The sequence below is a fragment of the Montipora foliosa genome, chromosome 13 (assembly GCF_036669935.1).
Source record: "Montipora foliosa isolate CH-2021 chromosome 13, ASM3666993v2, whole genome shotgun sequence".
Taxonomy (NCBI): domain Eukaryota; kingdom Metazoa; phylum Cnidaria; class Anthozoa; order Scleractinia; family Acroporidae; genus Montipora; species Montipora foliosa.
The window spans coordinates 29,100,323-29,112,459 of record NC_090881.1 but is presented as its reverse complement, the minus strand read 5'-3'; the positions used below and the strand labels follow the sequence as shown (position 1 = coordinate 29,112,459).

The 12,137-nt window shown below is 38.9% G+C and overlaps 1 protein-coding gene across 6 annotated transcripts in view; it reads right to left on the bottom strand.

Annotated features, from left to right (window-relative positions):
- Positions 1 to 3,112: 3,112 nt before the first annotated feature.
- Positions 3,113 to 12,137, bottom strand: part of LOC137982837 (putative tyrosinase-like protein tyr-3) — a 50,165-nt gene continuing 41,140 nt past the window's right edge. For 4 of the 6 annotated variants that reach the window (XM_068829995.1, XM_068829993.1, XM_068829996.1 and 1 more), the window contains exons 2-6: positions 9,313 to 9,391; positions 7,713 to 7,796; positions 4,759 to 4,884; positions 3,973 to 4,102; positions 3,113 to 3,253 (exon numbers count right to left, since the gene is read on the bottom strand). In XM_068829995.1, coding sequence (XP_068686096.1) covers position 3,253; positions 3,973 to 4,102; positions 4,759 to 4,884; positions 7,713 to 7,796; positions 9,313 to 9,376 — 405 coding nt within the window. In that variant the 5' untranslated portion in view covers positions 9,377 to 9,391 and the 3' untranslated portion in view covers positions 3,113 to 3,252. Of the gene's footprint in view, positions 3,254 to 3,972; positions 4,103 to 4,758; positions 4,885 to 7,712; positions 7,797 to 9,312; positions 9,392 to 9,622; positions 11,506 to 12,137 lie in introns of those variants that run through there. The other 2 variants (XR_011118833.1, XM_068829992.1) reach the window with 2 other exon arrangements.

Below are 12,137 nucleotides of genomic sequence, written 5' to 3'. Positions count from 1 at the left end.
TTTCAGGAAAGAGATGAGATATAATTTCTCTTCAATCCAGATGAAATTTCGGCGGAGTGCGGAAATTAGGTTTTTTCATTCGCTGGAACTTAGGATACTTGGCTTAAAAAATGTTTACAACCCATTTGGTTGGATATTTTTGCTTGAGATTACAGTAGTGTGGTTAAAATAAGCCTAAATGAACAGTTGCTCAATTATAAATTGATGACTACCTTTAGCTGTTCGCGAGGTCACGACAGTAGTCTCGACATACCTCAAATTACTTACAAGTAATAAATAACAAGTGTAAACATGAAAGCCCCAAATGACGAGTGGTTATTTGTAGAGACAGAGTTGATCCAAGATGCAATCATGCAGACCAAAAGTTGAACAAAAGGTAAAAGCAATGTCACGATATTTGCTTCAAAACAAAACAATATCAAATATTCAAAACGCTTGGCATCTACAGAGTGTAAAATAGAACCGTACATCTCAGCTCACGTGTGAACTTATTGATAGGTGACGAAGGGACAGTTGGATCCCCAGGACGGTTATCCGGGACTAAGAGGTGCCAAGGGAAACCATGGTGAAAATGGATCTGCGACTGAGAAATCTAAATTAGTGTGCATTAGTGAGTCTGAAATCGCTTTCAGCAAACCTGTAAAAATGTGTGGACCGCTATCTTCAACTGTTTCCAACAACGGAAGGGAAGTTTATATCACAGAAGAGGCCTTTCTGATATTGCAACCTACAAGTGAGTACCACATGAGAAATAAAATTTATATTTACTTGTGATGAACATGGTGGGAGGCGCGATGGCCTCCAGATCGAGTGGTCCGGGTTCGGGTCCTGGCCGGGGACATTGTGTTGTGTTCACTTCATATTACACCCTTATCAGTTAAGTTGTTCAAATATAAGTGCTACACGGCCAACGTTTGAAAAAACGTAATCCCTCCTTGTACATGTTCATTGCCGTGACTTTAACATCTTCAGTTCCCACGGCCTGATCCCGTCTGATCTTGTGGCTCAGTCGGCAGAGCAGCGGTGATCTAACCCGAAGGTCGTGTGTCCTCTGTCATTGTGTGGGCCCATTTCCATCAGTAGGGCTAACGCTCACATGGTTCATATGGGATAGATACTTGGCACTTCACATTACACTCTAATCAGTTAAGTCTGTTCAAATATAAGTGCTACGCGGCCAACGTTTGAGAAAACGTAATCCCTCCTTATTTTTGACCATTTTCGTTTTCAAGATCGTACCGCATCAGTACCAATTGGGATATAGCACACAAACAGGGCAGCATCGTGTACCATGCTCCTCTGGTTGAAACACAGGTCAAAGTGGCCGGAGTCTGTATACAGGCTAATATTTTACTATGATGGGAGCACAAATAAAAAGGCCCACGACACTTTCATTAACGGCAAGAGGGAAATGTCAAGTGAAGCAAGCATAATTGGACTAAGCAAAAAACTTGATACCAAATACCGTGGACGTATATTTCGCCTTCGCGCGCGTTACCCAAAGCACTTTAAAAATATGGTACCCTGGGGAAGCTTCTTCGGGGCGTTCTTGGTTCATCTCCGAGAGATAATGTTTGTTTACCATTTACAAGCAGAAACCGGTTGGTACTAGGTTTGTTCAAATGGCAAGCAAAAACTCCCTAATGGGAAATTCAGTTGGGATCGGGCGTGTACCATTTACACGTTCAAGTTTACCGAGAGAGTCTGGAGAGAGGAAAAATCACGGTGGGGAGAATGCAAATGGTAAACACGTTTTCCGTTTGGAAATTTTGGACTGCCTTTCAAGAAATCCCGTTTTCTCCGGAAATTTTCCGTTTGGGCCGACCAAAACAGGTTTACCATTTACATTCCAACCGAAATTTCAATCAATATCATCTAAATTTTAAGCCTAAATTAATTTTTTCATCGTAAATATCTCCAATTAGAATCTTTCATTTGGTTGTAAATCATTTTGTTTTCTCAATGTAGATCATACGTCAATATTCAAGAGAGTATTTTCTCAGTTCAAAGTTATACTGCGATTTTATGCTCGCACGTACTCTATCAAAAACTTAAAACAAACGAGACTAACGATCAAATCTCCCGACTAAATTCTTGTCTTATTGGAAAGCGAACAAAGTCTGCTTTTGCTTAATGATAAACTTTACAATGCATATCTTAAAATAGCTTAACAGGCCTCATATGAACGATCGGTTTTATGAAGTTACCGTCCTCAACCCAAAAATTAAGGTGGTTATTGAAAGGGATCCCTGTACCACATAAGAAAGTTCACTTCAGAAATATGTTTACTCTTAGCGATTTTCTTTCGTATAAATGTGTGCTGATGTCGTGATTGCTTTCCTAGTCTTGGTGAAGCCGGGTATTTTCGATGTCAATTGTATCAAAGGTTAATCTCTAAGAGCGTTAATGTACGCATATTAAACTTGAAATTACCCATAAAAAAGAACTAGTGGATAAATCAGTAAAGCCCTTCAGATTTTATCAATGACAGGGTGGTCAGATGCCGAGCTTCCCTTGCTTGATAGGAAATGAGGTGTAAGGGCTTTGTTCCGCCCAAACGAGACGTCAGTAATATCAAGGTGGTCGCACATTGACGGTGGTAAGAAAAGTGGACATCGTTAACATAACTGTTTTCTTGAAGTACTTTTGCCTAATCCCAAGTGAAGCTAGATAAAATGGAATTCTTCCAACAAGCGCGACATAGCAAATTGCTGAAATAAAGTACGGCAAAATTTCACTTCACTTTCCGTGGAAACGCAACCAAATTTTATACTCCAAAAAAGGAGTTGAAACTCGCAAAACAGCCCCAAAAAGTGGGGCTGCTTCGAAGACTTTTAATGATCAGACAGCAAGTGCGCATAAGGAGACGTTCTCCTAGCTACCAGTTCTATATCGTAAAGAGTACATGTTCAGTAGATTGGACACATGTTAAAACTATCCGTATTACTTACGGATCATGGTTTCCATGTAGTTTGGATGAGACCGGGACAACTGAATTTCTTGCCCTTACCAAGAATGAAGTTAGACGTGTTCTTCTCACTATCATGTAGAGAAACGACTATATAGGGAATGGCAGAGCAACGTATAAAAAAGTAACACTGATGACACGAGATTAACTTTTAGCCCTTGTTTTATTGTTTCCATTATAGTGTTAAATTCTCCCCGCAGCTACAAGTATTTCATAACATTAATTCCATTTCCTTGGAAGTCTGTGACATGGTCGGTTTCTTGACTTGCAAAATCACCCTTGGCTCTGTGAAAAACAGAGTTATACCGAGGTTAGCCAGTGCACGCTTTTAAAGATCTATCAAGAAGAGCCCGTAGGCTACTATTTCTGTTCGTAAGTGAACGTAAGGATGGTTAAAATGTAGTTTTCCCTTAATTGCAAGTTTGCCCTAATTGATATATAGCTGATGCCAGTTTTTCAGCGGGGAGAGTTATTAGGGAAAAACTTGGAATTGTCAAGCGCGAAATTTGTAAATTTATAGATGACTTGACAAGGACGCTTCACCTTGCCAAGTAAACTGTAAGAGGTTTAAGGGGAATTTTATTTAAAAACTAGTTTCCCTTGACAAGTGCCGTTGACAAGTTTTCTTTGCTAATGTATTGCGATCTATTTTCCCTTGTTAAGTGTACTTTCCAACGAAAACCTGCAAATCTCCTTAGTGGTCTGTGTGTATTTTCTCTCGAAACAAAAATGTTCGATGATTTTGGTTTGGTTTTCTTTGTCTTCCTTTTTCTTTTTTTCTTTGAAAGAGAAGCATTTGTCCGCGTGTTTTCTTACATGTGTGTCTCGTTGCTCGACACTTCCCCGGGGTCCTCAAGGGTTTGTATTGATGATGCTATTTGACCCAATGGAATTGATCAGACCAAAAGAATCGTGCGTTATTGAGGCACTGCGTTCAGTGGATGACTTAAATTAAAAAAATCAAAAGCAACGAAGTCAGAATAGAACGTTCAGTATAAACTTACCAATCACAAGCACCGCAAGTAACAGGGCAATCCCGGATTGTGGCATACGCTGTATTACTAATCCTGCTGGTGCAATCACCCCTAGCTTTCAGTGCTGCACAATCATTACGGTGGTCCTCACATGAGTTACCTGTACCCGAAATATATAAAAAAACAAACAAGCAAACAAACAAAAATGCTGAGTGGACCTGAAGTCTGATCGCAAAGAACGGTGCTAAATTCTCTTGCGAATGACCCTCCGCAAAGCTAATAATTCTTGACCTCATCTTTCTTTTTTGCAATTACATTTATCATACATAGCGCTGTGTGTTTGTACTCTAGAAGTAGGGAACAGTTCCATCCTGAAAGCCTCTTTGGATTTTGAGTGACGGGGAGGTTAAGGGGTCTAAGGCCTTCTGGCGTTTGAAATGCGCGATTCAAGCATTAAGAAGTTTGTGGTGACCTTTTGTGGGTGAAAAGAAAAAAGGGTAACCCAAAGTCTTCATTTCCTTTGAAATGTTAAACAATTGTATCAATTTGGTTCATGCAAATGACAAGGATTTTCTTTTTTACTGATTTATAAGTGGTGGAAAAATATATATCCTATAGTCTATATCCTTAGTCTATATAAGAAGTTCTTGAACAGCTTGGCGTCATTCACACCGTCCAGGGCTCCTGCATCGTCAGAATTCACATGTGGGTTCTTCACGGCTCCCTCCTGCCTACTGCACGGGATTCCAAAGTTAAACTGAACTTAAGGCTACTCACTGCATGCATGACAACTGTACATTAGAGTGTTTTACTTACCGCTGCATATACTACAGGACTTGGGACAGCGCTTCAACACATAAGTTGGGTTCTTTACACACTCCCCATATCGATACCACCTTTCACATTTTTCAGTATCGTCCCAGTTTCTGCAAGTAGAGCGGGCTAGTCAAGAACAATTGGTCGTTTTGCATCAATAATTATCGAATATAAACGGCTTACAATAAAAAGAAAGTAAACAACAACAACAACAACAACAACAAAACAATTAAAACCCAGTGGAATGACACATGACACTTATCAAGGAAACTAAAGTCCCGGACGAACGATTCAAACATTTTCGTCCAACATTGTATTGGGTGAACTTGTTTGACCGTTTAGCCGCCTGTCTCAACATATGTTTGATCTCGATCAAACCTTTCCATCCAGCATTTTGTGTTGTGCAGAAATGTTTGATAGTTTAGCCAGGGCTTAAGAATGTTATCCTCTATCCTAAAGGACTGTTCATGAACGTGTTTTGAAGCAGAAACTCAGTGAAACTTCAAAAATTCAACTTGTTCTACTACCATGAATGGTAAAGATTGTAAACTCCGATTTTAATTATTTTTAGTCAGCGGTGAGACAGTTGATCTTTTCAAAGTAAGAAGTTCACTTCCATTATAAACTTACAGAAAACCATTTACAGGGGCTAAGTCACCAACTAGTCATGGACTCGATAGCTCTCAGACACTTCAGTGACGTATTTTTTTCAATCAGAGTTTAGCTCCTATAAATCAAGAATGAACTGACGCGAGCGTTCTGTGAAGTATACACTCAAACACGCGAAAAAAATAATGACGGGAAGTGTTGAAGATGCTTTTCGAGCAAAGCTTGCGCGATTTTTTGTTTTGAAATGCCAGATGTTAAAGCAGCAAGAGCATTGAATCAAGGGCATTATAGGAAAAAGGATGTATTTGTCAATCCGGCTTCCAACCGCTTTCGGAAGTCTGTGATATTATCAAGAATTGTTCGCAATATTTTCTTCTGTACTGCACACAGTTTATATATAGGGAAACAAAATATATTGTGATCGTGCGTGGCTTCGCCATGCATGGACAATTTAATGAAAGACCATTCACGATACTTTTTTTTTAATGTAATGCAATATTGTTCGCTGAGGTTTATTTGATCAACAAATGAAAGCTGCACAGAACTGTTCAATATCTTACGAATGTAGGTGCATTCAAGTTACTGTATCCCAAAATTCAAACATTTTTTTGGCTCTGGAGTATCGATGGGATCCTTCGCCATTCTTTTAACAGGAATTGGGACAGCACTGTCAAATTCTCGTCGGATTTTTCCTCTATTTCGACATTGTGAAGCCGCGCATTGTATTGCACAAGTGATCGATGAATTCAGATCAAGTCAGATCGACTTCGTTGCTAATATATTAACGATGATATATTCTTCATTTGTATTCTGCTTTTACTGTGTCAGTTATTGTTTCAATAAAAGATCCGGCTGCATCACAACTATTTTGAAACATTTTCAAGCTTCCATCATCACTGAATGTTGTTAAATAATACTTTGTACTTTTTCTTCTCAAATCATATTGAAAAATGCAAGTGAAACAGTGATTTGAAAACCATAGTAAAAATCCGGTGTTTCCAGTTAAATTAGAAACATTCAATTTCTGCAGCATCAATTTACTATGACAAGAGTCAAAAGGCAAGGCTCCTTGTTTTTGCAAATTATACGTAATACGGAAATCCGGCGGCATGCATCATATACTTGCAATCTGTCAGGGAAACCCTTCATGGTAAGACAGAATTTCCAAGTACTTTTTGAAAATATGTGTTACGATGGTCACAAATTGCATCCAATATTATTTAAGTCAGAATTAAGGTTATACGGACTTCTCTGGAAACCGACTTCCGGTGAAGTGATTCACTCAAACATTGAATGATTTAGACAGCTTAGAAATGGTCTAATTGCCGATGTCAAAATGGAACAGACAAGTAAGAATCGGCATTCATCTGTTGACGATCCGTGGAAAGATCAACATGTCTGATATTAAACGGTCTAGTACTTTGGTTTCAAAATGGTTCAATGAAAAGTGCAATGCTTCACTTCATTGCCAAATGATGGAACTGGTTCTTCTCAACGGCAAATGATTCTATGTAGTGTTAAATGATTCAACGCAAAGGCAATTAGTGCAAAGGCAGATCGATCGATTTAGTATGAAGGCAACTCATTCGCGCAAACGACGCGGCATAGCTTCAGTAGTGTTGAATTGTTCGACCGCAGAAGGAATGGTGTATTGTAATGTGAAATGACTGAACGAAATAAGACATGACTTGGCGTGACAGAAACCGAAACTCTATTTTGCGAGAACCACCGCAAAAACATACAACATTGAAATGGACAAGTCAATACTGAAATGGCTCAGTGGACGTGGGGTCAGTGCTGCACGCAATTGTCAAAATGAAGGATTTAAAAACTCTGATCAAATTTTGAAATGCGCTCACCAGCGATATACAATAAGCAAAATCTAGTGCAACTTAGGCTATACTGAATTTTGAAAGTCATATTACTGAACACTATAACCTCCGTAGGTAATTACGCCGTCAGCATTAAATACCAATGTCTAGACAGTCTGAATAAAGCAGTGTAGAGTTGATTTCGCACACGTATCTTCACAATTCTAACGAAGTCGGTAGGCGAACTTCAGTGCCTTCAAAACGTACAAAGAGCTCGGCGCTGACAACTGATGCACCAGCGCCGGTTTCAGTGCTTCAACTGCGATAAAACCAGGTGTGATCTATGTAAGAAATATCTTGTTATTTCCAGTACATTTTCTACCGTCTACTGATCTACTGCGACAGCGTGTAAACTTGTAAGCATTTTGAGCGTACAAAAAGACGAAGCTGTTTCCCACAGCCAATGAAACGCCACCTAGTAATTCTATTGCGCATTTTGCTGCACAGGAAGACTAAATTCAACCAAGACCTTACCTTGGATATCTTCCCGTGATTCAAAGGAATTAGGATCATTCACACTTGTAAAGTCAGCAAGTTTGGAAAATACCCGTGCGTCACCTACAACAAAAAGCAGATAAAAATTCATTAATTCATTAATTAATCAGAAAAATGACGTTTTATTAAAATTCAGTGTTTTTCAGTTTTGGACCATTAGGCCATTTTGCTAATGCGAATTTCTCCTAGTTCCATTCCCCTGTGGGGGCAAAAATTCATTACTCGGCCAAAAATGGGCTCATTAATTCAATAAATATATCACATTTTGCGCCCACAGGGGAATGGAACTGGGATAAATTCGCATTAGCAAAATGGCCTAATTAGCGCTCGTTTGTTAAGAACTGTACACACTGTGTTAGATTGAGAAATGCTTAGTTTCTGTTAATGCACCTTCCATTGTTAGGAATAGTTTATTATTAAAACTCCTGTTCCATCCAGACACCACGTCGCTGTTTACAACCTCTAATTTATTGGATCTGGTTAGGATGCAGCTCCGTTGTTTTTAGGGTTAGAGTTCATTGTCTCTGTTGTTTGTTTGAATGGTTCTATTGTTTTCTGAGCAAATCGCGTGGGCTGTCGTAATAGCTGCTTACTGACCCGTTCCACCCAGTGATCACAATAATGACCTCCTGTTCCAACTAAGTGCTTTCTTTGTTCTATAACAATGAAAAGGTGCATTAAATCGGATAATGCTTCGCTACTCTCCTATCTATATTCACTTGTAAAGAAGAATAAGTCAGCCAATCACATTAGAATAATTTTAGGGTGTGCCACTGTGATATGAGTCTTTTTTGGTTTTATATTGCAATGGGGTGAATTTTGTGTTCGATCTGCGAGCGAGAAAAGCTGAAATTGTGAATCTACTTCTTTAAACCGGACAAAGTGAATTTGTGATGGTATGGGCTATCTAGCCGGCCATTGGCCGCAAGCGAGTCGTGCATGCGTGCTTCTGAGAGCACAAGCATTAGTACACTGAGTATAGTTTTGTATTACCTCGAGCCTTTAAAAAGTACATCACGCTGTCCACTTTGTCCATCTTAAAACAAAATTTAATCTAATTTAGTCTAATTTAGTCGTTAACTTTGCAAACCATGCTAATCTTCGCCATTCTTAACCGTCCTTGTCCCTTCCTTGGCTTATTCTTAGTCTTTGGTGCCTGTCTGCTCCAGCAAACGTTTATTTGAGAGTTTCATTCTGTTTAAAGGCACACTTGAAAATGACTGAAAATATTATGACGCAAGTCCTGAGACCAGCGATGTTTACCTATTGTTGGTCTTAGTTTGAGAAATGGCGAATAACATTTTTTCTCAGTGACACGCTTGGTTCCGGTTAATTCTTCGAGGTACTCTTGATAAAACAACAGTGATACAGTGCATACAACACGGTGTCAAGTTCGAGATCATGCGAAGTTCGAGTATTACCCAGGCTTTCCAAGGAGTGCGCGCGTGTGAGTTTACACGCGAGAATGGGCCAGAGTGTGCGCCTACTTGGGACCCTTACTTGGCAAGAACGTGGGTACGTGTGTGAGTCAGGGCGTCAGCCAGTAATTTCGTCAGTGCGTGCGTGTGGCCATACTTACAATGGTGGATGCTGAACATGACCATCAACAGCATACCAAACAGCATTCCAAACTTGACAGACATGGCTGGCAAATGTAACTAGACGAAAGACAGAAATACAAGGTTAGTCTGGGCACCAATTTAGGGGCTCAACCTCAGTACGGAACTCTTACGCAATCAAAAACATAAAAAGTTAAACAAAAGTAGAAAAAATGCTCTCGGCAATGAGAAAGGCTCAAACAGACATGCGAGAACAAAAAGCTGAAAATATGAAGAGTGAGTTAACATACTTTCCAATTACCAATTGTATTCTTTTAGACTGAGGCTTACCTTTAAGGAGAAACGTTGGAGTTGTCTTTACAAGAAGCTCAAGCAAATGAAATGCTTTGTTATGCTCTATAATGATTCCAGTTTTATATCATTAAACAGCTCATTATACATGCATCAGCGACAAAATTAACGACCTATTGTAAGTGATCTAATAAACGTGCGGCGCGTTTATTAAATTCTGCCCACACGCAGAGGTATTCTAACAAGATTTAAGAGAGCAAACAAAGTAAATCATGACCAAGTGTGATAGTTACTGTCCAAAAAATGCTACCCCTAGGAATTATTTACTTGAATAGTCTGGAATAAACGTTAATAAATATTCCAAACATCGAGCAGGAATCTTTTGGGTGGAGATTTACATAGACAGCTTGTTTCCATGCACGAGCGATACAGTTGGAAAGTTATGCTTTACTATAATTATTAGGATAATATTAGACCTTGTCATGTTAATATACTCAGAGCTGTACTTGTTACTCATTCAGATTGCTCAGCAAAGCATGATATCTTCAATAATGGGTGTTCTTTAATGTTCGATTAAATATCTTCTACAGGAAAGTTGCAACTTCTAGTAAGAGGGGGTGGAGGGGTGACCATTTGTTAGATGAGAGGCGTTTATTCTTACACACGGCCGCTTTACGCTTCTTAAACAGCGCGTTCTATTTCCTGCCCACATGAAGAGGAATGCCAACAAATCAACTTGCCATTAGTGCAGTTTAACAAAACAATGTCAACTTTGTCGGTTCACATAATTGTTACAACAGTTTGCTAATAGAGTGAACAAAAGTCAAAACTCTTGAACTTTCATAGCTCTTTCAAGATGTAAGAGAGCAAACAAAGTACATCATGACCAAGTGTGATAGTTACTGTCCAAAAGATGCTACCCCTAGGAATTATTTACTTGAATAGTCTGGAATAAACATTTAATAAATATTCCAAACATGGAGCAGGAATCTTTTGGGTGGAGATTTACCTAGACAGCTTGTTTCCATGCACGAGCGATACAGTTGGAAAGTTATGCTTTACTATAATTATTAGGATAATATTAGACCTTGTCATGTTAATATACTCAGAGCTGTACTTGTTACTCATTCAGATTGCTCAGCAAAGCATGATATCTTCAATAATGGGTGTTCTTCAATGTTCGATTAAATATCTTCTACAGGAAAGTCGCAACTTCTAGTAAGAGGGGGTGGAGGGGTGACCATTTGTTAGATGAGAGGCGTTTATTCTTACACACGGCCGCTTTACGCTTCTTAAACAGCGCTTGAACTTTCATAGCTCTTACAAGATGTAAGAGAGCAAACAAAGTATGTCATGACCAAGTGTGATAGACAATGCTACCCCCTGGAATTATTTACTTAAATAGACTGGAATAAACGTTTAATAAATATTCCAATCATCGAGCAGGAATCTTTTGGGTGGAGGGGGTGACCATTTGTTAGATGAGAGGCGTTTATTCTTACACACGGCCGCTTTACGCTTCTTAAACAGCGCGTTCTATTTCCTGCCCACATGAAGAGGAATGCCAACAAATCAACTTGCCATTAGTGCAGTTTAACAAAACAATGTCAACTTTGTCGGTTCACGTAATTGTTACAACAGTTTGCTAATAGAGTGAACAAAAGTCAAAACTCTTGAACTTTCATAGCTCTTACAAGATGTAAGAGAGCAAACAAAGTACATCATGACCAAGTGTGATAGTTACTGTCCAAAAAATGCTACCCCTAGGAACTATTTACTTTAATAGTCTGGAATAAACGTTTAATAAATATTCCAAACATCGAGCAGGAATCTTTTGGGTGGAGATTTACGTAGACAGCTTGTTTCCATGCACGAGCGATACAGTTGGAAAGTTATGCTTTACTATAATTATTAGGATAATATTAGACCTTGCCATGTTAATATACTCAGAGCTGTACTTGTTACTCATTCAGATTGCTCAGCAAAGCATGATATCTTCAATAATGGGTGTTCTTTAATGTTTGATTAAATATCTTCTACAGGAAAGTCGCAACTTCTAGTAAGAGGGGGTGGAGGGGTGACCATTTGTTAGATGAGAGGCGTTTATTCTTACACACGGCCGCTTTACGCTTCTTAAACAGCGCGTTCTATTTCCTGCCCACATGAAGAGGAATGCCAACAAATCAACTTGCCATTAGTGCAGTTTAACAAAACGATGTCAACTTTGTCGGTTGAAATAATTGTTACAACAGTTTGCTGATAGAGTGAACAAAAGTCAAAACTCTTGAATTTTCATAGCTCTTTCAAGATGTAAGAGAGCAAACAAAGTACATCATGACCAAGTGTGATAGTTACTGTCCAAAAAATGCTACCCCTAGGAATTATTTACTTGAATAGTCTGGAATAAACATTAATAAATATTCCAAACATCGAGCAGGAATCTTTTGGGTGGAGATTTACATAGACAGCTTGTTTCCATGCACGAGCGATACAGTTGGAAAGTTATGCTTTACTATAATTATTAGGATAATATTAGACCTTGTCATGTTAATAT